We start from the raw sequence: 25,827 nt of genomic DNA on the forward strand, positions 1-25,827 counted from the left end.
GAACCATGTGCTATAAGGCAGGAAAAATAATTTTTTTTCATAAGAGAAATGTGAGACTGGAAGATTAGGCTATGCATAAAACTTTAGTTATTTAACTTTAGTGTGATATTAATGTGTTATAGAACTTTTGCAGTAATACTCCAGTATCAATCAGTATCGGTCAATAAAAGCAATTTTTTGCACTATCGGCCAATAGTTTAAAAACAGCAGATAGTCATGGCCGATACAATATATCCTAAATCAAATAAGAACAGGAAAATGCAATAAATTTGAGCTCTGTCTATAAAAAATGTAAAGAAACTTCACTAGTTTAATGTTCAACATTAATGGTAATTAAATGAATGTAAAACATTCAGAAAATGTAAGCTTAAGAATTTATTTAATGCAAGTTAATATAACCACCAACTATCGGTATTAGCAGATATCAGTCTGAATAATCGGCTATGGTGGAAAAATGTCATATGGGTGCATCTCTACACTCTAAAAACAAACTGTGCTAAATAGCACTAGAAGTGATTCACTGGCTCATAATCATAGGGGAACCATTTTAAGGGCCATATATAGCACCTATGTTGTACCTGCATATGTTCCCCTATGATTACGAGGTTTAAGTGCTATTTAGCACCAATTTTGTTTTAGAGTGTACTTAATATATTAAAATTTTTAACATTTAAAGAATGCACACACATATTCGATTCAAAGTTGCTTATAGGTACCATACCGCAAGACTTTTTCTCTTTCAACGTACAATAAAATTTGTATGGCCCTGTAGAGTACTTTGGTGAGTTGCTTAGAAAGGTCAAAAGATGTTTCTTCCCCTTGTGGCTAAGTAAAAAAGATAAATGACCTTGGCATTCCTGTCTTCAGTCTCCTTGACAGCTGAATGCCTTCGATGGCTAGTGTTTTTTAATAGCGCTTTACATTTGCTTTGGTACACCTTGTTGCAGTTTACATTTTAACAATTCTTCCAATGCATCAGTATTTTGTTTGCAATTAGGCAATGTCCTTTAATGTTAAAATAGATTAATTAAACTCCCCTCCCCCTCAAAAATTTTTTTTTTTTAATAACTCCTTTAATTTGATTTCCATTTATCAGTGTCGGTTTTTTTTGCGTTTGATGCCAAATCACTTGAGAAAAAAATATTTATGTAAAAACCACACATGCTGAAAATATGTGCAGCAGAAAGGGGAATTTACTATACCTGCTCCTTATTTCACTTAGATAAATGTTTATTTATCATATTATTTTTATCAGAGATTACATACAAATTATGAGTTTTTGATTTGGTACACGAGGCATTTGTCTCTCGCGCAAAAACCGTTACAACGACTGAAATGGCGCGAGGAAGTCTGACAGGAGGCCAGGATTTCTGAGGTAAGACACTTTTTAATCCACTATAATAAATATCAGTTTGTCAGACATCAGTAACTTTTAAAAGGTAAGATATCATTAACTAGTGTAAAGTAATTATATAGTAATATGTGTAAGTTTATGTGTTTTTAAAAAACGAGTATAGCAGCAATATCTCGGTAGGCTAAATTAGATTAAAACATACCAGACATATTTTAAATCCACATCTTGTCTTTCTGGGAAATGTTCAAATAAATGTCTTCTTCTCCTTGTATTTAGTGGTTACCCAACACAATCTCGTGGTGTTTTATAACTGTTTAAGTTAACGTATTAGCGAATTGGATAAATTGCTTTCGCGCTGTCTGCTTTCATGTGTTTAACAGTGCACAAACTGAATTAGAGAAAGCCGTATGTTTTCTCAAACGAATTCATATAATATCATCACTCCGTGAAATAATTACCTTTTCCTGTGTAAGCTAATGTAGTAGATGCAGTATTATTGCACGAATAACGCCAAAGTACATAACGACCCTTCAAACCCGTTGAAATGAGACTTACCGAGAGAGTAAGAGTACTGTATAGGGACAAAAGGAGGAGGACAGGGGACTCAAACAAGTCGACAGCCTCAGTGTAGACTGCTTATTTGTTTGCCACGACCATATGCTTAATTGTTCAAGATTACTTTAAAGCTATTTAAATTAGGTGTTAATGAGCACACTAACTAAGTTTATTTAAATTGACTTTTATGGTTCTTGGTTAAACCGTATAATCTTCATACCAGAGACTTGAGTGTCCACAATGAGAGTTTATCATCACCAGCACACATTGTGCTCATTCAGAAAAGGTCAACCTGTTTTTAAGGTGATTAAAAACGTTGTGTTTGTGATGCATAAAATCTTGTTGCTCTCTGGCTCTATTCACATGCACTTTGAATTTGTCACACTGTTTTTCTTGTTTTTTGCAGCTTTTAAAGTTAAGTCTCATACAAATAACATTTTATTCTTTATAGCATAGCATGATAAAGTTTTTAGTGTCACAGAGGCACAATTTTTTGGCAGAAGACCTATAATAGCTCACTTGTAATTGTCTCGTATTTACCTGGAGCAATATTGTAACAACAATCATTCATCGAAACTGTGAAGCCAACAAATTCATCCTTTTTACATTCTCAGGCATTCTTATTTAGTATTGACCATATCCTTTGATGTATATTTCAATGTACAATTCAATATACCTTTCTGCACAGGCTTGTACATTTACTGTATCGATACATCCATTGTGTCTCACACTGTCAACCTACACGTAAAGTCTAAAGACATTAATGGAAAACTAAATTTTATTTTTATCTTGTGTCTTGGCTGCATTACCCTACTCATATCTGTGGCAACCCATCATCCAATTAAGTCCCTCTCTTGACTATAGCAGTACGATGTTTCAGTTCACACATGCTGCAAAAATGTACTGTAGTTATATGCAGCGGTTTTCCCCCTAACTTGCTGTAGATAAATTTATGTTGATTACTGGCAACAGTTTGTTTAAAGTTAAAGGAACATTACACATTAACAAGTCTTTATCTTTACATAAAAGTAGGCCTATTAAATAACAGCCTCATGCAAAGCACTCTGGGAAGCAGAAATCCTCATCAAAGTTTTTTTCCTTCAGATTTTGGTTCCCAGAATGCTTTGCATAAGGCTGTTATTTTAGTTTTATTCTGTAAAGACAAAGACTTGTTAATGTTTAATGTTCATTTAACTTTGAACAAACTGTTGCCAGTAAATAACATAATTCAAATTTACAGTAAGTTACTGGCAAACAGCTGCCAGTGATACTGTAATTTCTACAGAGATTTGACTCTTTTCAAGGACATTTACCTCATTACCCTAGCAACAGCATTTTCAGCAGTATTTTCAGATTGATTTCTATGTACAGCAGCACCAAAGCTAAAAACAGACAGAAGCAAGAACATTAACCGTATTCTAATTTGTCCGTGTAGTAAGAACAGATTTTTCAATAAGGGGTTACACCTTACAATTTACTATAAAACATATTTATTAAAGCATATGCTCATGAACAAAAAGAAAAACAACAACTGCAGAAATGCAGAACATATCATATGTACCATAAAATTGATAAAAAACATATCACTGTACACGCTACAGTGCTTTAAAATAACAGCTTTGCATTGCAACTTTCTTAATTTATCTTTCTTTATCTTATGTACATATACGCATAAAACACTGAGGTTAAAAGTTATTCTTTATATTATTAATTATTTCTTCGGATCATTTGTTAGAAATTACAACAGCAGGAACAAAAATATAGAAAATTATTACAATCATTTTCAGTAGTGATCAATGCAATATGAGTTTTAATTTAATGAAATGGAACCAACTGGATAATTTGGTTTTCAACAAAAATAATTTAGGCATTCCCACCTAAGAACATTTTATACACTTTCAAAAAAGAGAGTGTATTTAACACTTACTTAATACTTGGGACTAAATGTCTTATTGGAAGCATGTTATGATCACAGTAGATAGAGATAGCATTATTTTGCTATAGCATATTACAGTTGCTGGTAAAATTGCACTTAGAGAACAAACAATCAAATAAATGTCTTTAAAAATCTGCTTTAATATCTAAAAGTGATTAACCTAATCGTTTTATCACTTTTGTACTGTTTTGTCACAAAAACGGTGGTTATTTTTTGTTTGTAACATTGCAAAAGTCAAATAAATACATCAGTGCCATAAAAAAGATACTCTATATATAGCTTATAAAGTTTTGAACATTATTGCTGATTAAAGGTTATATTCTTTTGGACCACCTTTAGTTTAACACCACCTGATTTGTCTTTGTCTTAGAAACAGTATTTAAGGTCAAATTGTACATTAAAGACTAACACTAAAAAAATGTATATCATGTTAGTAGATTCACATGTGCAAAAAACAATTTTGAAAACTTATCTAAAAAAACAAGAACAAAGTGATTTTTACTTCAAGGATCAGTTTGCTAACTTAGATTTTTTTTTCCATTGGACCAGGCTGTACCTCGCTTTGATGTGACAGATACTTTCTGTATCAGCAAAACCCCTTGTGTAGCTGAAAGATGCACTTGCTTTAAATCGATTAGACTGCGTCTCACTGAGTGATTTTGTATCCTAGCTATTTTTACAGAGTCAGCCCAAGTATATGTACAAATTTCATGCTGAATTCATGCTGTTTTGCACACAACGTTGCAGAGGAAAACAAGAGGCTGCCTGTTTTCAGCCTTTGAGACAGACTGAAAGCTATTTCTTAAACTACAAATCTTAATAATTTACAATGGCAGATCTCTCGTGACAGGTTTCCTATTTTTCCCAAGTCCTTCATTTCCCTGTATACGGTTGCATTTTATAGGCTACTGAAACTGTGTCTTGTTCTTCTGTAGTTGAGCATTAGGCCACACTTAAAATGTATAAATAATCGTTGCATTAGATATCAAAATATATTATTTTACGGAAAGAGCATACAGTAAAATTTCCAGGCAAACCACTTCACAATAGGAAGTTTGTTAGGTTGTAAATAATAAAATATGAAAGCTAAAACAAAAAACAAAGCATTTATATGCATTTGGATAGTTCATGTGAACAAAATATGTTTACTGTTTGGTCTTTAGGGGAACTTGCTTTAATATGTTAAAAATGTAAAATAAAAAGTGCAGTTAATTCTGATTAAATGTCATTTGGTGTGATGTTTTGTTATCTAATGCAATGACATTTAGACATATTTTTAAGAGTGCCTAAAGTGTCTGTAAACTTGGGGGGTAGTATAGCTAATACAGTAAGTCCTAACGGTAGCAGATTCTTTATCAGAACAGAGTACGTGTGTTCCCCCTCTAAAAGTTTCGGACTAAGGACTGGAGATCTTTGCACATGTTCAATAGGTCTGCTTTCCAACTCTAGGGATTTATGAGGGCTGAGAGCATATTCTTGTCTGTTTCTTGCACTCTTACTTTTTTACATTCCCTCCTAGAAAAGAGGGCTGAAACAGTTAGGCTTGCTTTCTTCAACAGCTGGCCTAAAAGGAGAAAATGCCTGTTGGGTTTTGGATGAGAACTGACGTGATGAGTAGTACCAGAGCAGGGGAGGAGAAAATCAATTGTGGCCCAAGGCTTTAAAGGTGCAGTTTGCGAGATTGGATACATTTGAAATGATGAAGCTCCAACTTCCCCTCGCTAAACTAGCTCACCAATCCCAGTAGAGATAGATAGCCAGTGATGAATCCGGACTAATTATTCCTGTTTGAAAGGAAGCTTGGACCTTTGGGTCTGGTTAATAAATGCAAATATAGATTGCAGCTGGATTACTGGATTCCAGCTACGTTGGGAAATCCCTGCTGTCTGGCGTTGTCCAATTCCTACATTTGATTTTCACCAGAACAGTTTTGTTTATTTTTTCAAGACATTAAGATGCTACCTGCAAGTTTTCAAAACCAAAGCATTGCAACACATCTTATTAGAATTGCACACTAGCTGTGAAATTAAACAGGAGTCTACCTTTAAACATGCTCTGAAAAACAATTATTGTAAGTGGAGATGTTTTTTCTGAACTCTGGAGATACTTCTTTATAGTTGGTTTGGTGAGACAGGTTTTAAATCATGCGGTGAATGTTAATTTCCCTGGGGTCTTCACCACAGATCAATGTGCTGGAAGCCAACATAAAAACCGGTCAAGCCCACTGACCAATGGCTGTAATGGTATTCTTCACAGTGCTCGTAGCTGGTGTTGTGGATGTGAAGGTGGTTTTGCAGGTTGGATGAATTAGTGCACAGAGAAAGTGGGTGGATGACAATGATTGAGAGAAAGACTTCGTAATGTCATTGAAATACATCTTTGAGTTCAGTTAATCCAGAAGAAACTATCAATTGATGCGTTCTGAAGAAGCTGGTGACTATATAATGGCAAATTACAGTTTGTTACATCACACATACTGCATTTGCATATCAGTCACACTGGAGACACCAATTCAAATATAGTCAGTCTTTCATCTTTTTTCATCGATCCACTCTTTAAAATGTTAAATTATGTTTCTTGCTGCCATTTCTCCTGTATGTTAAGAAAGAAAATGGAATAAGATTTGTTGATTCTTCAAGACCAACTCCATTTCAGTCAAACCACTATTGGATTGTGCCTCATTTCATGGTTTCTTAAACCACTAAGACACATTATCATATTTTTATAATAATGTAATGTGTGAGGTCATAAAAATCCTTAATTCATAGTACATAATGGAAATTATAGTTTCGCTCCCATGTAACTTACCTCATGTGCGGTTAAAGTCACAGGCTGTGTTCTGTTTGACTGACTGGCCCTTGTAATTTCTTGTCAGGTTTAACTGTTGGTGTTGAAGTTGAGACCCTGACCCTTCAAACTCTACCAACGTCTCCCTGATTCTTCCAGTACATCCTTTATTTTCACTGTCACCATATACAAATATGAACAAATAACGCAAAAACATTTTTTTATGCGGACTGGAGTCCGGTACCTTTGTCCAAGATACGTTTGATGAACACTGACATCAATGTATTTTTATTATTAGCAACCAAATGTAGTTCGAAGTTTACACTGTACCAGCCATACTGACATTTAAAAAAAAATGTAATTCATTGCAAAAAATAGTAACATGCAATGTTTCAAAAATGCCTCATTAACACATAACTTCATGTCACATAGAAATTACCATTAAATGAACTCAGTGTGAAATTACGCATTATTAAAGATTTGTCTTTCAACTCCTACACATTCTTTCAACAGCGTTGGTCTCATTAAAGTTGTAAACATTACAGCATTTTGCTTGGTTCTATAATTGGGTGCATATCATTCTTTGTTTTTCGAAGACTTGATAAGTAATCGTACATGGTATAATGTCTTTGGGCTTATTAAATAGCTTGAGGAGGGAGAGCTGGATCACGGCTCTGTGAAGTCACAGAATAAGGTAGATTACGTAAACACCCTGAGAGTCACTTGAATGTTTTTTACTCTTTTCATTTTTTACAAAATTATTCATATTTAGAGTGGGCGCGGCCCCGGCAGCCATTACGTAAGGGATGGTGGCGAATCATGAGCGGAGGGTGAGTTGACTGGCAACCGCCTCCTCTGCAGGCATGACAACAGAGTTAATGTGGGTCTGGTCAAGTAGTACGTTATTATGAAAAACATCACATGGTGTGGGGGTGCGTGGCGAAGGAATGGCTCATAAGGGGAAGGGGAGGTAGTGGTGAAAAGTGGTTGGGAACGGGGGGAAGTTATGGACCATCAACTAGGCTTACATGATGGGTTTGAACTATAACATTAGCAGGTTCCATTGGTAAATGGAAACACAACAGGTTTTAGCTTTGGTGGACAGAGGACATAACACCCAACCGCCCAAGCTTGTCTCAGCAGTCGCATTCGTTCGCATCACACACGCATCACTCACCCAGCATGGCCCCTCCCCAAGACCGAGCACATGATTTCAGGCACGAACTTGCAATGTGTTATTTGATGAAACTGAGTGTAGTGGGAGGTGAAGAATAAGACAACAGAAGACAGGTGATGGTAAAATGAACATTTATAATGACTGCTGTTGCTGTCGGAAAAAATAATAACCCTTAAATAAAAAAGAAAAAGAAATAAATGACTTAATAGATATTAGCACTAAATTGCTGACTTCACTGGTAATCCACAAGTCAAGAAACACAACTCACTATTTTTTTACAAACACAATGCTACAGTTACATTAAATATTTAATACTTTTTAAGTCAGTTAATGGATGACGTTAAAAGAAACCACTAAAATACTAAAAACAAAACAGTATTTCATCTTTCCAGTCAATCCCTTTTTCTAGTTCTTGATGCCATTTATTAATAGTGTATAGTAGTTTGAAAATAAATAAGCTCATGAAGGGTTATCAGAAAATAAAGCTGGCAGCATAGAAACATTAGATGTGGAGCTCAAAGCATGGTTGAGACGTATGAGAATGATCGATCTTTCTTAATCACAGAGAAACATTTTCATCTATGATCTTATGAACAGATGCAATGATCAAGACATCTAGTCAACACGTATCACAATTTACACTCGACACATCTGATATGTACAATGAGATTAGCAACTACCATCAGTTCAAGTATGAAACTTACTCTAATTGTCTATCTTAATGGTTAGTAGTGATTATGTATTTTGATGGCCGTAAATGGTTTGATGGGAATTAACATTCCTCGTGATCACCTTACAATCGCAATACTTTGTATGTGGCTCCGTGATGTATCTTTAACCAGATTTAATTCTCATTAACATTTTACATATGCAGGAACACATTACTTATTTCTAAATCAATCTCTTCCAGTGTAACAACAAATTGTGCTGCATTGACGCCCATTTCTATTGATTTACTTTTGTGCGTTGTTTCATATACTAAAGAACCCCTAACAGGAGGTGCTTTAGTTTGGCTTAAAGATGTAGGCTCCCCAAAATCCAAATGCCCGTCACTGGCTCGCATTGGGCACTCCACAAAACCGATTTTATGCTGCCAGCCCCATTGTGTTGAACACGTTTCTGGTTACAGTTCAACAAAATCTGACAAATATTTACAATGAGAGAAAATAATGAAATTGTGGAGAAACAGTTTGGATCTTATTGATATTTTTTGTTTGTTTTTTATTTTCTTTTTTTTTTATCTCTGAGAATCGTCCCCAATGATGACTTAAAAAAAATGAAATAAATCCAATCATCTCAACTAGAATTGCACAGTCTCAAAAAGGTTTGGAGATGGAATGGAGATTTTAAGTCCAAACGGTTGATGAACATAGAAGGGTAGGAAGAAGGTCAATAAAGTTCATGAGGGGTGAGAAGTTCAAAGTTCAGAAGACAGAAGATGGCTGCACAGCTGACGTTTACACTCCTCAGCATGTTTTTATGTTAAAGAAACAAAACCTGCCATTTAAATGGATTTCTCATTCTTTGCGTTTAATGTTTTCCATCGAAAAATCAAATGAAGAGACTTGGGGGGGTGAGGAGAGTGACAGTCCCCCCGACATTATGGCACATAATCAGTGATGTCCTGGAGGTTGAAGAGATGACAGAGAATTAGGAAAAGCAGTTTATGAGAGGTAGCCAGCCTTTTTACCGTGTTAATCCAGGTCTCGCTTTTACTGCTTGCTTTTTGGGTAATGTTGAGGCGTCATGACTGACATCATGTTATGGAGAAACATGCTGGCTTCATGGGTGCTTCCGATGGATGTCCAACATACAAGAGAACTCAAAAGTTTGGAATGGTACTGTTTTTGTTTGGCACTCAGGAGAAAGTCTGGGAGGGTGTGAGGGGGAGGTCGGCAGAAGAGTGGGGAGTGGTTGGAAAAAAGGGGAGCAGTGAAAAGTGCAAAAGGGAGAAAAAGGGAGAGTAAACAGGATACATATGAATGACATTTGTTATACTTGGTCTAGGTTAGAGTGTCATACAAATAAAAACAGGAAAATAAAAAAGAGAGAACAAAACAGTGATATGACAAATGTATTCTAACATTGCTGGTGCTTCGATGGGTACAAGCTTAAAAAGACCCCAGGTTTTTTATCTTCTTATGGTGGGGCGAAGTTGGGGTGGGGTTGGACTAGGGGTATGTGGGGTTTTAGAAGAGCAAGAAGCTCTAGCCATGTGCCCACCTGAAAGCAATGACCTTCTAAACATCAGCAAAACCATAAGTTTGCGGGTTTTTTTGACTCGACTGCATGTGACAAGCTGCTGAACCCAGTAATCTGGGAAAGAAAATATCAGCCGTGCTTGTATGGGCGCACTGACATGAGTTACACAGCATGTCACAAACACAAAAAAAACTCCTCAAAGCATGCACAAAAAACACAAATATCCCTTATTTCAACTGAGCAACAGAGCTAAGTCACCTTTTTATGCACAAAAATATGCCTGATATAGTTAAAAAGCAAATTTTGCTGTTGATATCTCAGCATGGCCCTAAAGAAAATGCCTATTTTGGCACTTGTTGTTATTATTAGCAAAAAAACACTAACAAAATAACATTTCCAAATTTTGCAGCTCATAAAACTATTCTGCTATTTTTGGTCAGCACCGATAATCTGGCCATTTTTCTTATGCAAACAAAGAAACCCAGCGATTTATTTGTAGTGCCTTATCTCTGCCTGTTGTAATAGTTCTGCTATTTCTTTATTGGTGGAGATGTGAGGTAAAGGATTCAAGTGGTTAAGCAGTGCCACTGCATTGCTCTCATATGGAAATAGGGCTGTTTTACTGGGGTGGCATGAAATAAAAGTATAAAGTGCATATTATGAATCAAGCTTAATGTGCAGAGATGGCAGAACAAGCTAAACAACACAAGGGTGTAATATAGCCTAATGATGTTAGTATTGACACACAATTTACAGCAAACACGAGCCTCGACAGAGTGATATGCAAACTTATGTAGCGGTGAGTACATTCACGAGCATGAACTGTTGTAATGTTCGCTGATTCTCCTATAAATTAACCTTTTATTCCCAGCTTCCCTTTATAACAAAAATATCACAATATGTTGATAACTTGTACAAAATGAGTATTGTAAATATGACGCTGAATATGATTATGATTCTGAATGACGTTGGTTTCTGTGGCCTAGCAACGAAATCTTCCAGCTTGGTCTTAGCAAAACTAAAAAAGTTAAAAATGTCAAAAAGCTAATTTAATAGCTCTAACTGTTGTTGACATGCAAAGATTTGTCGTTAAAAATGAATGCACATTGCCTAATTGTTTATTTTTTTGTTCTTTTTGTATGTTTTTGTAGCTTCATTATTTAAATCCACGCTTCACTTGGTGTCATGCAATATCAACGTGCAAAAAAGATAACATCTATCTTCACAAAATACATTTTCAGAACTATAAAAGGCTGACTTAAGAATGCTGATAACTTATAAAAGTTTAACCATGCTAAGCTAACTCGGCAGTCTTCTAGCCCCAGGGATGTGTGTTATTGGCCACATGGCACCCTGCTTTTGTTTGGCCTAACATATGAATCCCACCCTATTCTTTTTCACGAGGACTAGTTATTAAGGGGGCAGAAAACTCTCAAGCTTATAGTGCTAATGTCTATTTTTTGCTTTTGCAAGTTACTTTTACCCCCGTAGTTATAACCCAACTTGTTTGGCACTTTTCACATTTTTTTTCCCATTACAAAAGTATGTCTTCTTATAACTAATGGTATTTAAATCACATTTACATCTGTAAAGATCTATTTTGGCACAGGTTTATTTAATCCAGTGATAAAACAATTATTTTCTTACCAATGTAGCATTTAGTTACACCTCTACCACGTCCTGCTAAATGACTGACCAGATATGTTTTATATCTTAAATTTTAGTACATCACTTATTCAATAGCAGCATCTTCACAACTTAAAAAATAGTATATGCAAATCTACTCAACATCTAGGTAAATCCAAAGCTCCTACACAGACAGAACGAAATGACAAGACATGACGACATGCTACTACGTATATTGCTTTCAGTACTCATCACATTTGATCTATTTTTTTTCCAGTTACTAACAAATAAAAACAGAGATCCCCCCAATATGTACTTTTAGTACTGAATACAAAACCCAAACAGAAACAGAAAGCTGCTCCTTGACACTACGTTGGCACCTTTTTTAGTTTTCACATTGAATTGTCACAGTAATATCTTGTTCTTTAGTGTTAATCAACTTAAATGTGATGTTAACCTTGTTTTACAAAAGTACTTTTTTGTTTGTGTGTGTTTATATGAGTAACTTATATATTGAATTCTGACTGCTTCCTCTCTCCACGATCTGAAGTACTGCATTATGGGTAAAAAACGAACGCAAAGATGCACTCTAAAATGCGGAGGCACTCGATTGCCATCTTGATCTTTATAGCTCGCCCTTGCTTGCTTAATAGTATCTGGAGTCATTGTTCTTTCTTTCTTTACTTCGCTTGTTAGACCTCCCCACCTTGGACACAACATCTAATAGTTCCCATATCTGCCTGGACACATCCATTTCTATCCAAACTCAAGACTCCAAGCTATACACACATACACACACTCACCATACAAACACATTGATGGCTTTGTGCAAATTCCCCTTTAAAGAGGCCCAGATATGACAGACTCAGGTGTGATGTGGTCGACTGTGAAAGCGTCTACCTTCTACTCTGTAGTCAAATCTTCTCTTTTGTATCATCACTGTTTTGTGAAAGGGCAAGCACACATGCACTGTTACACCAGACATTGCCACCCATGGAGAAATGTGAGAGAAAGGTCTCTGGGTTGATGTGTCAGAATGGGGGTGCACAAAGGTAAAAGGGGGTTGAGAAGAGTGAGAGGAGGTGATGGTTTTTTGATGAAAATAAAGAAGCCTCCTTACCAATTGGTTCAGATTTACTCTCCCTGGTGCTCCAAAAGCAAAGGAGAGGAAAGAATCATAACTTTAGTGAGGGGAGAGAGAGCACAGCGCTGTCTGAATTATAAAGTAGGCATCCAATCTGTTTTGAAATTCTGCACTTGGAAAATTACAGAATGGTCTTAAACGTTTGGGGTAATTAAAAATGTATGTTTGTCTTTTAGACAAAATAGCTTTGGAGGACACAAAGTTAGAGAATATACCATCCTCTGCCCCTTTGCAATAAATAGACACTCAGCTTGCCATTTTTGGGTGTGCGCACACCTAGAAACGTAAATATCGGATACTGCAATATGACGTCCAGAAGAACCCAAAACCCTGACCTCAGCCTACCAACCATTCAGTCCCGATTCTCTGATCTCTTCTAACCTACAATAAGCAATGCATTGACTCCATGGACGTTGATATAAATATGAGAAGTTCCACATGAGTACATTCCATCATTGTGATACATGCGATATGCGATAATACAAAACCCTGACTTTGTTTGGCCCTCCATCACGGCCTCCACACTTCACAGTGCATTAAGACAAAATTCAGTGTACTCAGAAAAAAACAACACAAAACAAAGTATGATCTTATTAGCAGCACATACGTCGCACATGGATAGTTCTGATCTGCACAGGAAGTTTTTCCACATGGGCCGCCCGCTCAGTTTCAAAGAAAGTAGGTAAATAGGTGGTAAACATCAGTCATTGTGATTCATATTAGCCACAATCAAGCAGACAACCTGGATAAATGGTGTTGCAACCAAAAAGAGGATTTCTAGGGCACACCATATTACTAACTAGCCTGTGCTGATCAGAGCATGAATTTGTTCGTGGCTGTAGTTTTTCAGTAGTATGCGTTCATAATTGTTATCTATGCAAATTTGCCAATAACTGTGCAGACATTGAACTGCAGTGTCTTTAACTGCACAATGGCTTTAGCATTGCAAATCTGAAGAGAAGGGGACATTACAAAGGAAGGGGTGTCTGTGGCAAACATTATATTCAGTATAATAATAATTTAGTAGCTCCTTTGGACTTGTGCAAAGACCTACATTCTCATTTACAGGATAAGTGAATAAATCATCTAGTCCCATTGTGATTTCAAGTCTGCTTATGTTTAGTTGCACTTTACGTGGTAATCGTTTGCTTGGAGTGTACTGTATGTGTAAGGTTTTTAACTGTATTGGTGCCGACGGTGCAGTTATCACTGGACGTTAAATAAGACATATATTACATGGACACACGATTCAATCTACTTAAATAAAAAACGAAATCCAAAAAATTGTCTTTACATTCATGTCAACCTGAATTCACAGATTAAGAAAAACAAAAAAAGATACCTCAGTCCTTATGGGTGAAATCATATTAATAAATAACGCTGATGGTGATGATAATTTGTAATAATAATAATAATAGTAGTAGTAAGAATAATGATAAGATAGTATCTGTATAAACACTAGACTTCAAATCCCATAGAGAAAATGCCTCAATCTGAAGGAGCTCTGGTACTATAGATTCTGACCAAAGCAGGTGCAATGTGCATCCTGGTCTATGTCCGCAACATCACCTACAAGCTTCCCTTATGCTAACTCTGTAGTAGCAAGTAGCATCGCGTGGCATGCGCCTGGTCAAACTGGTACCCCAGGTCAATGTCTAGTGGCGCTGAGGGACCCTAGAGCAGCCTCGCATCCCTTGCCCTATCCTGCCCCATCTTTCAAGGCAGGGTTGGGCTGGCTGGAATTGGGAGGGCTGGGGCAAGGGTGGGTTATGGGGTGTCACAGAATTGGGTAGGGGTAATTTTCAGTCCCAAACCCACATAGAAAGGGGGCATGGGCCAAAGGTTTGAGAATTGATCTTAGGGCTAAAAGTAAAGAACAAAAATCTGTCAGCTAGGAGGGGATGGGGGTGGGGAAAGGGCTGATTCCTGGGAGTTTGGATCTCCGATTGCTCCACCCCATTCTCCCCATCCTACCACCTTGCCCACCTGCTGAGAACTGCAGCGCGGCAGCATGCCAGGTTGAAATGCCATTCACTGCTGTCCGGAAAATTGACAAAAATAAAACAAAACAGAACAAAACAAACAAACAAACAAAAAATAACAAAAAAATCCCAAAAGATTTAAACTTAAGAAATAAACCCATATTTACATTTTACACATTTTTTCTTGAATTTCTTCAATTATTTTTTTTTAATACTGAGATTTCCACAAAGCCTGTGGTTGATTTTCTTCATTATTCATGCCCTCCATCTCTTTCTCTGTATCTTCCCCATCCCCCACTCTTTCTCTCCTTTTTTATACTCCCTGTTTTAGCCCACCTTCTGCGGATTGGTGGCCCTCACACCCTGCTCGTATGTAATTCGCTGGCTGATAAGATATTGTGCTGCCTGTGTGGCGGCTGGCGATCCGGTTATGGTAACTTTACGGTTTCTGGTGCCGGGAACAAACTCTCCCTTTTTGGAGATCTGAATGCGGGCTCCTGTCAGTTCTTGGTACTCCACAAGCGTTTTGCCTCCCTTCCCCAAAATGGCACCCACCAAGTTCTCTGGCACTGCAATTTCCACAACATCTTTGGCCCCTTCGGTTAGCTTCTCAGTGGCCAAGAGAGAGCTTGCAACCAGTGGGGAAGCAGCACTCAGATAGCCATTGGTGGCTCCAGTGGCAGCGGCTAGCGATCCTAACGTGAAGCCTCCTAGACTGGCTGCTGGGTGGCCAGCGCTGGTGGATGCGTCATTAGCGTAGGAGGCTAGCAGGTTGGCGGCTGCAGCTGCAGCCGGGTTAGCACTCGCAGCCACAGCGGCAAGAACCCCTGAGGCGGCCGCAGGGTTGAGCCCCAGACCCAGGGAGTTGGTATTGTATCCATAGCTGGCTAACGTATTCAGTGCGGACGTGATAGCCAGCAGGTCATTCCCTGAGAAGCTGGACATGGTGGTAGGGAAAGCACCCACTCCAGCCAGACTGGCCTGCCCCAGGAGACTAGAGGCTGTGGCTGCCGCCGCAGCGGCAGCAGCTGGCATCACCTCGGCCGAGTTGGCATATGGGGAACCGGTGGGGTTGGAGTTGGCCACTGGGCCAGAGATGTTGGAGTAACTGATGTTCAGACAGCTGCTGCTCTGTGGATCCTCCTGGATCTTCTGCACGATGATCTCCACCGCTTTACGGTTCTGCTCAGGTTCTCCGCTGATGGTGACCACACGCTCCTGCAGGTTGATACCTTCTGGTTTCTGTGAGAGCTGCACCCAGGCACCAGACTGCTCCATGACAGCCTTGACGGTGGCCCCGCCCTTGCCAATGATCAGTCCTGCCGTGCTGTTGGGTACTATCAGCTTGGCCTAAAGAGAACATGAACAAATCAAATCAGTCATCTGTTAATGACTCATTCTGAAACAACCATACAATTGCTTATTCTAGTTTAGCTTGAGCCACATCACAGTTTTAGGACTTAAAAGTACAATGTGTGAATTCAGCCACTTGGAAGCTTATAAAAGTCAGCACAACAGTTATATTTGTTGCAATTGCAGCAACCATATGTTTTCAAGACTTTCATGGCTTCTAGTCTTTAACGTAATTACTTTTAAGTTGTTGTATCATTAAAGCATAATTCTAGTTGAACGTCAAGATGACCGATGTGTTTAATCTGGTCATTTAATCTGGAATAACAACTACATAATGTTCTCAGCGAGTAGTTTTTAGACAGCGTCTGCAAAATATCCAAACCAACAATATCCTTCTGTAAGAAGGATTAAGTGTAAACAGCCGTTACTATGGTTTCTTCTCTAACTTAGAAAGGATTGCTGTCTGATGAAGCACAGTGATTCATGCTGATACTTTTGACCAAAGCTTTACACAGAACATACTGGTCTTGTTAAAATGTTGCTAAAAGTACTGTAAAAGATATTATGCGCATTCATTAACCTGAAGTTTCTTTCCTGAAATGTATTAATGTTTGTCAACATCCAAATTTTTTGGTTGAAATTATGTATACTTATTAAGTGAAAGTATATATTTCAGCGTGACAAAGTACCATTTAGGAACCTTAATTTTAGGAACTTTTAATTTTCAGGGATATTTACCAAAAAATGAAAATTCTGTCATTGTTTACATTGATACAAACTTGTATGAATTTCTTTGTTCTGATTAACACAAAGGAAGATATTTTGAAACATTTTTGTAACCAAACCAATCAGAAGCCCCATTGACATCCATAGTAGGAAAAATAATACTATGGAAGTGAATGGAGCTTCTGATCAGTTTACAAACATTTTTTTAAATATATTCCTTTGTTTTCTTCAGAACAAAGAAATTCATACAGGTTTAGAAGTAAATGATGACAGAATTTTTTTGTTGGGTAAACTATCCCCATAAGAGTCTTATCACTTTCCTATTCACTTCAATAAACCTACATTAACAATATAATTATTTTAATTAGTTTTTGTGAAGCTGCAGTGGCTAAAATAGTTACACACAGCAAAAAAGTACATAAAATTGTATATTATTAAAAGAGGTATATACAGCTAATGAAAAGAAAATTAAGGACAGAAAGATAAAGATGCTTGTGTGTTTTGTTCTTCTACTTTCTGAGCTGTGAATCACAAGGTAAAATAGGCTCCTCCTGAAAAGCATCGACTCCCAGGGGTCAGTGTTTCCATGGAAACTCAACTCCAGCATTCAAGGGGGACTGAAAGAGAGTCGAAATGATGCATAGCAACCAACCAACCACCCCGCCACCCCCCACCTCATAAGCTCTCAACCATTCACTTAAATACACCATTATGCTGCTGTCTACATAGACACAGATTTACAAACATAACACGGACAAATAACACTTTTGAAGGACATAGCAGCTTTTAAAGATTCAAATCATTTCATCCACGTTACTTGAAATGTTCGGCCATTAATGAGTTAGCAAATTGGAGCTTGATCTCTTAGATCATTGTCGGATGGATCTGCGCTTTGTAAGACCACTGCATATGCGTTGTGGTTTGACAGTTAATTACTCCGTATAATGAAAACCTCAAGCCCTCCAAGGGTGCTTTGACAATGCTACATACTGTATATTGCACTGTCAAAATGACTGATAGAGAGATGAAAACGGTGAAAAGGGGAGACGAGTGGGTAGGTGTGTGTACAGTGAAGCAAGAGGTGTGTGTCTGTGGGGGTGTGTGTTTGTACGGGTGTGTGCGAACAAAGCGATGGAGAGCAGAAAAAAGCAGAGGGAGAGGTTGGGGGGGCGTGCTGATCGCCTGAGCCTTACGTTTGTTTCTTTTGTAAGCTGTTACGTTCTTTTCTTTCTTTCCCTCAAGGCTGTAGCTTGCTGCCTACAAACATGTCTTTACAGAGGCTGCTTAGCCTTGCCACTGTAACTCCAACTCTTATTCAGCTTAACTGAATTAGGATAGAAATAAAAAGATATAATAGACTCCTACATTAACTTTCTTGGAAAAAATATAAATGTTACATTTGAGACTTTTTCAGCAGCGCCTGGAATTAATGACGCGGATGAATTAATGGCATCAGTTTTAAGAAGGTTACGGTCATCAGGGTGTTGCCCTTGCTTCTTTTTGTCCACCAATCAAGTGACTTGTGATAAATAAGTAATAAATGAACAAACTACTGCCCTGTCCCCCCCATACTATCGTATATCGGCGATCTCACAATCTCGGACGATCTCAAAATGAGGCATATAGCCCAACACTAGGCCAAGTGTGCATTATTTTAAGCATATTGGCCTATCACGGTACTTTCACACGGGCCGTAAGCCTTAACGCTTCCCTTTCACTTTTAATGGTTGACGTCAAGCGTTGCCAAACTAAATTTTGTGGATCCATCTGCGCCACGTCACTGCCGTTGCTTGCTGCAGAAGTTGAACATCTCTCAACTTTTCAAGAAGCAATGCGTGCATCAGCCAATCAGATCGCCTTATGCAAATAACCTAGTGCGAGCTAGCCAATTACGTTTATGGAATACCAGAGCATGTGCAGGGGCCACTGTGATTGGCTGTTAGCCTTCCGTCAAGTGTTAACACTTCTGTCCCGTGTGAATGTACCATCAATGTGTAAAACGTTATCAACGTGGTTACATTAAATACCTACATTATAAAAATAAATGATAGATTCTTATATAGCTTAGTGATAGAGCATTGCATTAGCAGTGCAAAAGGTCATAGGTTTGAACCCAGAACACACAGATATAAATGCATACCTTGTAATGCACTGTAAGCTGCTTTTGATAAAAAGCTGTGAAATGTATAAATGTAAACAAACAAGAGGACTAATTATTAACAGAAAATTAGCACTAAAAGACTATCAGCATCAACTTCTTCCTTTTCTTCTTCGCCTCTAACTTTATGACGCTATAATTTTTGATGACAGCATTTGGCAAGAGAAGTGCTGATAGAACCGAGACGCTTGAGTAAGAATTGAGCAACGTCGACATATATGCAGGTTAATTTCACTGAATGCATCCAAGTGCTGAGCTAGAGGAGGTGGATGTCTCTATAAAGAGTGAAAGAAAGAGGGAGGATAAGACAGTGAAGTGCAAGCAAGAGATGAAGACAGAGAGAGACGCCTTCTGCTGCGCCACCAGTTATCTGGGACTAAAAGTCTTTGATGAATTGTCAGGAGGATGCCGCAGGGGGTTGTGGGTAATGGGTAATAAAGGAATTGGTCAGCCGTGAAGGACATATGTATGTACTCTTTATGTAAATGGAATCATCGTTCTAACAGCTACAAAAAAGAAAATAATAAGAGGAGCATCTGAGACTGATTCAAATGATTCAAAGAATTTTTTTGCGTGGGTTTTGCCAAACCGGCAGATGAGCCCCCCTGAGTCCTTGTAGCAGCAAATCCAACTGTACTCTGTTATTAAAAGCTTCCTGCCACACAGAATACAGTTAAATCTTCTATTTACACAAATTTTAATGAACTGAAAACACCCAAACACCAATTTGGTTCTACTCCAGCCAGTGCAGTAGCGGCCCCAACAATGACCCCTGGTGCATCCCTTCTAGGGCACACAGCAACTGTTACACCCCTCGCCACCCCTGTCCCCAAAACAGTGCCTGAGCTGTTTGCACTTTGAAGTCTTAAGCACTTGCCTTTGGGTTAATCGCTTGTCTCCTGATCCCAGGCTTAGCCGCACATCTCTACACAGCATCTGCCTCTGCCTGTGTGCGCTGGCTGCTGGCATTGACAAAGAAAAAACTCCACATGAGTTAAAAATAACGCCTTGTCCTCCTCCTTCTCCTCACCTTGGTCTTATGACTGTCGTGAGAGGTTGCTGTTTGTTAGCAAGGGCCTATGCGAAAGGTCGCAGATGATGAAGTCTCAATTCTCACCCTGTGTAATTCTTCCTGTCAGAATCAAACGCAGGATGCAAGTTCGTCATGCGGGTTGCTGCTGATTTTCATCGCTGCATTTTATGAGATGCGCTAAGTGATGCCTGTAGTTTCATCTTTGAGCATGTACACAATGACCAGATTAAATCCCTGTATTTAATTTCATAGCAAACTTAGTTTTCACCCACTTACGTGATGATGCACAAAAGAGAAATGTTTCAGCGTTAACTAACACCTTCTAAAAAAAAATGAGAAATCATGCATGTGGCTCGCTAACAACTGATGCAAACAACAAGATATTCCTCAAAATAATATATGCATCTTGCATCATGCATGCATGTATGACAGGAAGAGACCATTGCTCACTAAAGACACATACAATATTCCCCTTACATCCACAACAATCTTAACGCTCAGCGTTCTAGATTGCATTAAATAACCCTAAGCACTATCACAAGTGGTGATGCACCCAAAAATAGTCTGTCCTGTAATGACCGAGCCCACAGCATTTCTGAAATAAGGTCTTCCTAATAGCCAGACCACCTTACGGTTGTGTATAATGGCCATGTGGCGCTTTCCAACAAAACATATTTGATTTGAGAGTCTGATAGTCAGGTTAATTTGCAAGCATTTACACAATGAGGCATAAACATTCTGTGATGTAGCCAAGCTCATAACATTGAGTTGAATAAATAGAGATCTGAAATCATCTTTATCTAGACAACATAACATCACATTAGAAAATATTAGGCCTGTCAATTTTGTATAAATTAAATACATGAATGTGTATCGCATCTATCAATATGAGGAAAACATAACAGAGCAGTCGGCGAGAACAGCATTATAAAAAAATGACAAAATGTGCCATTAGAAATAAATATATTGTTGACCCATATCACTGAACAAAAGCCCACAGAAATTTTTTTTAAGTCTGTTCTAGGTTGACTTCAGGGCTGTTTTCATGGGACGTGTTCTTGAATTCTGTCTGTGATATTTTTTTTTTTTTAATTGTTGGTCTAGGTACACATGCTGATGGACATCTCTGGTATGTTCTAAGTGAACGTATCAAGTAACGCCCAGTGCAACTTTAAAAACGTGCCTTTGTTTTGACTGCAGATGCAAAAACCTAAAAATGGTACATTAAATTTCAATTGCTCCTTTAAAGGGACACTCCACTTTTTTGAAAATAGGCAAATTTTCCAGATCCCCTAGGGTTAAACATTTGAGTTTTACCGTTTTGTAATTCATTCAGCTGATCTCCACGTCTGGTGGTACCACTTTTACCATAGCTTAGTATAATTCATTGAATCTGATTAGACCATTAGCATCGCGCCCAAAAATAACCAAAGGGTTTGGATATTTTTGTGTACTAAGACTGACGGAAAATTAAATTAAAATTAAAAGTTGCCGTAATAATCAAGGACTTTGCTGCCGTACCGTGGCTGCAGCAGCCGCAATGATAAAATAAATAGTCCCCAGCTATTGAAAGTTACCAAGGTGACTACTTTCATAAAGATTCCAGAACTCCCTTATGTAACTCACTAACAAGTCATGCCGTGTACTTAAAATTTTTTTGTAACACTTTATTTTGTATGCGATTATGAATTTGTATACTTTTTATTCTGAAATCAACATGATAAATTGACAGTCTTAAAAAAACAAATCCCAATGTAATATCTAAACAACTCAAGACTTGAATCACAGATCCCTCCAGAAACCAAACGCAAAGCAACATCAAATAAAGTATGCATCTTACAAATACATATTTAATAAAGGTCTGATTTATTATTGATTTTTATGCCATTTTAGACAGCTCGAGTCCCGCATCCATCAAAGAATGTTACAACTCATATCTCCAGGGGCCCCGTTCAGGATTAGAGATGTGCGAGCTTTGGATAGAGTACATCCTCTCACACAGACAAAATGAGATCACAAGAGTCCAATATCAATGGGACAAGTTGCTTTAATAAATGACACTGGCTATGAGACTTGATATAGACATGTCAATTCTTCTGAAATGCCCAATATAATCCCTGATAATAATGCTCAACATTCTGATATATTTATAACCTCTTGTATCACCCACCGGAGATTTCAATGCTTTGTGTTTTATATAAAGTGAAAACCATATTAATATCCTTTATATAAACAGAATGAGAAAGTCCTGGAAATGATAAGACAGGGAGTGGAATATACTAGTCAACATTTGAAGTGGATCAAAAAAAATTATACATTCAAAATTGTCCTAAGACAAGAACGAGTATTGGGTATTAGTTTTAAGACATCTTTTATGAAAGGTTTTGATCCACTTCAAGTGTTGACTAGTGTATATACTCATAATTCAACTTAATAAAGGTGTGCAGAAAAACTGAACGAATAGACTGTATAAACAAAATAACCAACAAAACTGTCACTCTGCAAATACTGAACCCACACTACTACACAAACTGCATCTGCCTTATCTTTCTCCCAAAAGTGTTTTAAGCTTGGCATTAAAAGATGTACTTCCTTGTCCAACAACCATTATGGTGTAAGCCCCTTCTCTATTGGCTCTTCTAGAAATTCGATCAATACTCCGTGGAGAGACTGTGACCTTTTCTCGCCGGCTGATGGATTTGAAGGTTAAAAAAGGCATAAAATATTTTAGCCGATCGCCATCTCTCCAGAGACCAGGCAGGAGAGGGCACAGGAAGGCTGGGCTATTGAGTTTTTTCCAATTTCAGACGTTATAGCAATTTTCCTGATGTCGCTTTTAATTTAGAAGACGAACAGGGAACACAGCAGCGTTTCGCTTGGCTGTTTTTGTGTGTGCGAGCGTGCGTAGTGCTCCAGTGAGAACTTTTATTAGATTCACGATGGAGGATAATTAAATAGGCTGGGTTTGGTGGTGTCGTGAAGGGAAAGGTTGGTTTGAAACAGCACGGCCACTTAAGGCAATCCAACTCATCAATTTATTAGAAGTAAAGCTGTGGGTTATTACAGGAAAGACCAGTGATGCATAGAGAAAATCAGTCTCTTCTCTTTAATGTTGAAGAATAAAGATTAAAGGAAAACGGTTTTACTTTTTACAGACATAAGCGATGCATTGTTTCTGTGATTAATCCACATAATCAAATTATTGTGAATATATGATTATCCTATAAAAATTTTTTTAACTTGCATAATAAATTGTTTCAAGCTGAGGCACTTTCTTTTCGTTATTGTAAGTGCCATGGGCCGTACTATTGATTTTCAGTTGAATAAATTAAATTGAAATTGATTTGTATGGTTATATTCCAAAGTGCTTTAACATCTGCTATTCCTTTAGCTAAATGCAATAAACTTTCAAAACTCACGGTGGTAATCCACCTATAGACAAAATTAGCACTCTTGCCTTCCTGTGCATTAATAGACAGTTTCCTGTGTGAATAGGGAAAAAACAGGATATGGGAAGCAGGATCAGAGGAAAAGATCAGAGGAAACCTCTGCTGACTAAAGGAAGCCACTGCAGGCTGGCACTTAAAAAATTCAGTTCAGTTAAACACTGCCTTAAACAATGAGATATCCATAACAATGAACCATACAGATGATCAGCTTTCCTGTGTTCTGGGTGGGTAGATTTTGGATTGGCCATTTGGTTGCGGGCTTAGCGGTTGTCGTACCCAAGATCAGCAGCTGCTGCATAATATTACTCAAAATCTTTCACTATATCTTGCGCTCTGTCTGTTCTCAGATGTGTAATGCATTGAGATACATGCCATAACAGCTGCACTTGTGGTGACAATTGGAAAGGATGGCTAAGGCAAGCCAAGATCACATGACTACAATCATCATCACTTTGGACCAATAAAAATGAATGCCTTGCACCTTTGTGAAGCACAGTCTAATCTATATCTGTTTGGATTGCAATTTATGTTTTAAAAAAAGTTAGTGTTGGCTCATTTAAAACAATTCAATATTTTCTTTCACATTCCAGTCTTTCAGCATCACTGCACACTGTATTGATTGTCAAATCTCACACTGCAGCAGAATGCAGAAAGGGCTTGCAGTGGCGTTGTTTCAGCCGAAACAATAGTGTAGACTGAAGTAGTGAGATGTGTTGTTGTGCTGATAAGCCCTATAATTACATGCAGAAATAATTAGGTCAGCATCTCTGCAGGGGGTGAATGTCGTGGACTTATGTCCCAGAAATTCAGGTTATGGCCCCTTCTTCACAGAGACTGCTCAATAAGCACAAAAAGGATGCTTCCTTAATGGACAAGCTTGACTAAAAATTAAAGAACAGAAAAAGGCAGCATGTCGTAAATTATTAATGAATACAAGCCTACTTTCTCCTGATTTAATTAAGTAAGGAATAAATAGAGGAGAAGAACCATTGCTGTGGATGATAACATTGCAGGGACCTGGCGGATCAATGGACCATAGTAATGGAGAGACCGGTGGCGATTATCTCTTAAACAGATAGCCAGTAGGCAATCAATGGCTTGTCTAATTGAACACACTCGAAATTGTAGTTTGTTAACGCAAATGCCACATCATGCAGTCTTTGAGTTAACAAAGGATGATACCATCAAAATATCTCTCCCAACAGTTTATTTTATCCTGTGGCTTTAAACCCAAGTACTCGAGCTGGGGCTGCTTATGACAACTTATTAGATGAGTATTAGATAAAAAATAACTGAAAATGAGGCAGTATTTTTTATTATAATGTTTTGGGCATTTTTCACCTTTACTTGCGCTACACCCACGGATAAAAATGAGGCAGTATTGAAACCAAATGCTCAGATGTAACGTTCAATGTACTCAAAGCTGTATATGCTTTAAAGGATTTATATTTTCTTATATGTGTTTTAACTCTGCAAGGATGAAGAGGAAACAGGAAGGGAAAGAAACAGGAAATAGGGCAGGACAGGGGAAATAGGGTCTCACCTGTTTGACACGGTCAGGGTTGACGGTGGTCTGTGGCTGAAGTATGCTGACCGGCTCTGTTTTTTGAGCACTCTGCGGCATCTCCCGTACCTTCTCTGCGATGAAGTCGTGGACGCTGTTGAGTGCCTCTACGGTGCCCTGAATCAAGCATACACGCTCTGTTGTTCCTAAAGGAAGGACACAAAGAGAACCAGGGTTTTAGCATCTGTAACAATTATACTGTAGATGTCGTCCCAAGCATGCAGACAAACACAGATTTGTAAAGAAAACCCAAGGAGGACATTTTCTGTATAATACATAATAATAAAAAAGGTTTCCAAGAAAATATCCCTGCTGATAAATCATAGTAAGTTGAATTTACTTGTAAATCTGAGTTGATTAAACAAAACATTTAAGGCAGCAAATTATTTTGTACAGTGTGGTAAATCCTAGTTTGTGAAACCAGCATATAATTTCTGATAAACTAAGGAAGTCTTGCTTGTTAGGGTAGTTAAAAAGTCTGGAAGAGACTAAAGCATAACAACATCCAAAACTAGGTACCCATATGGAGTACCAATTTCTTGTCATCATGATCAGCCAATACCAATACAGATTCTGATTCTTCAAGCTGTGATGCAATCTCTTTGGTAGCTGTTACTGTTAACATTTATTTCAAATAAAGTAACACCAAATATGATGCCTTTGTTATCAGTGGCGGCTCGTGAGTGCTCATCCGAGGGGCGCAAATTCAAAATAAGTGTTCAGAGTGTCGTGTGTGTTGCTTGTGTTTTCAAAATATGTGTTCTTCGCTGAGTGATCCTAT

General features: G+C 37.9%; 1 protein-coding gene across 2 annotated transcripts in view; it reads right to left on the minus strand.

Annotated features, from left to right (window-relative positions):
• Positions 1-6,904: 6,904 nt before the first annotated feature.
• nova2 (NOVA alternative splicing regulator 2) overlaps positions 6,905-25,827 on the minus strand; it is a 51,345-nt gene continuing 32,422 nt past the window's right edge. For both annotated transcript variants that reach the window (XM_065280975.1, XM_065280974.1), the window contains 2 exons: positions 25,026-25,192; positions 6,905-16,113 (listed from right to left, as the gene is read on the minus strand). In XM_065280975.1, coding sequence (XP_065137047.1) covers positions 15,091-16,113; positions 25,026-25,192 — 1,190 coding nt within the window. In that variant the 3' untranslated portion in view covers positions 6,905-15,090. The remainder of the gene's footprint in view (positions 16,114-25,025; positions 25,193-25,827) is intronic.

The sequence above is a fragment of the Paramisgurnus dabryanus genome, chromosome 8 (assembly GCF_030506205.2).
Source record: "Paramisgurnus dabryanus chromosome 8, PD_genome_1.1, whole genome shotgun sequence".
Lineage (NCBI taxonomy): Eukaryota > Metazoa > Chordata > Actinopteri > Cypriniformes > Cobitidae > Paramisgurnus > Paramisgurnus dabryanus.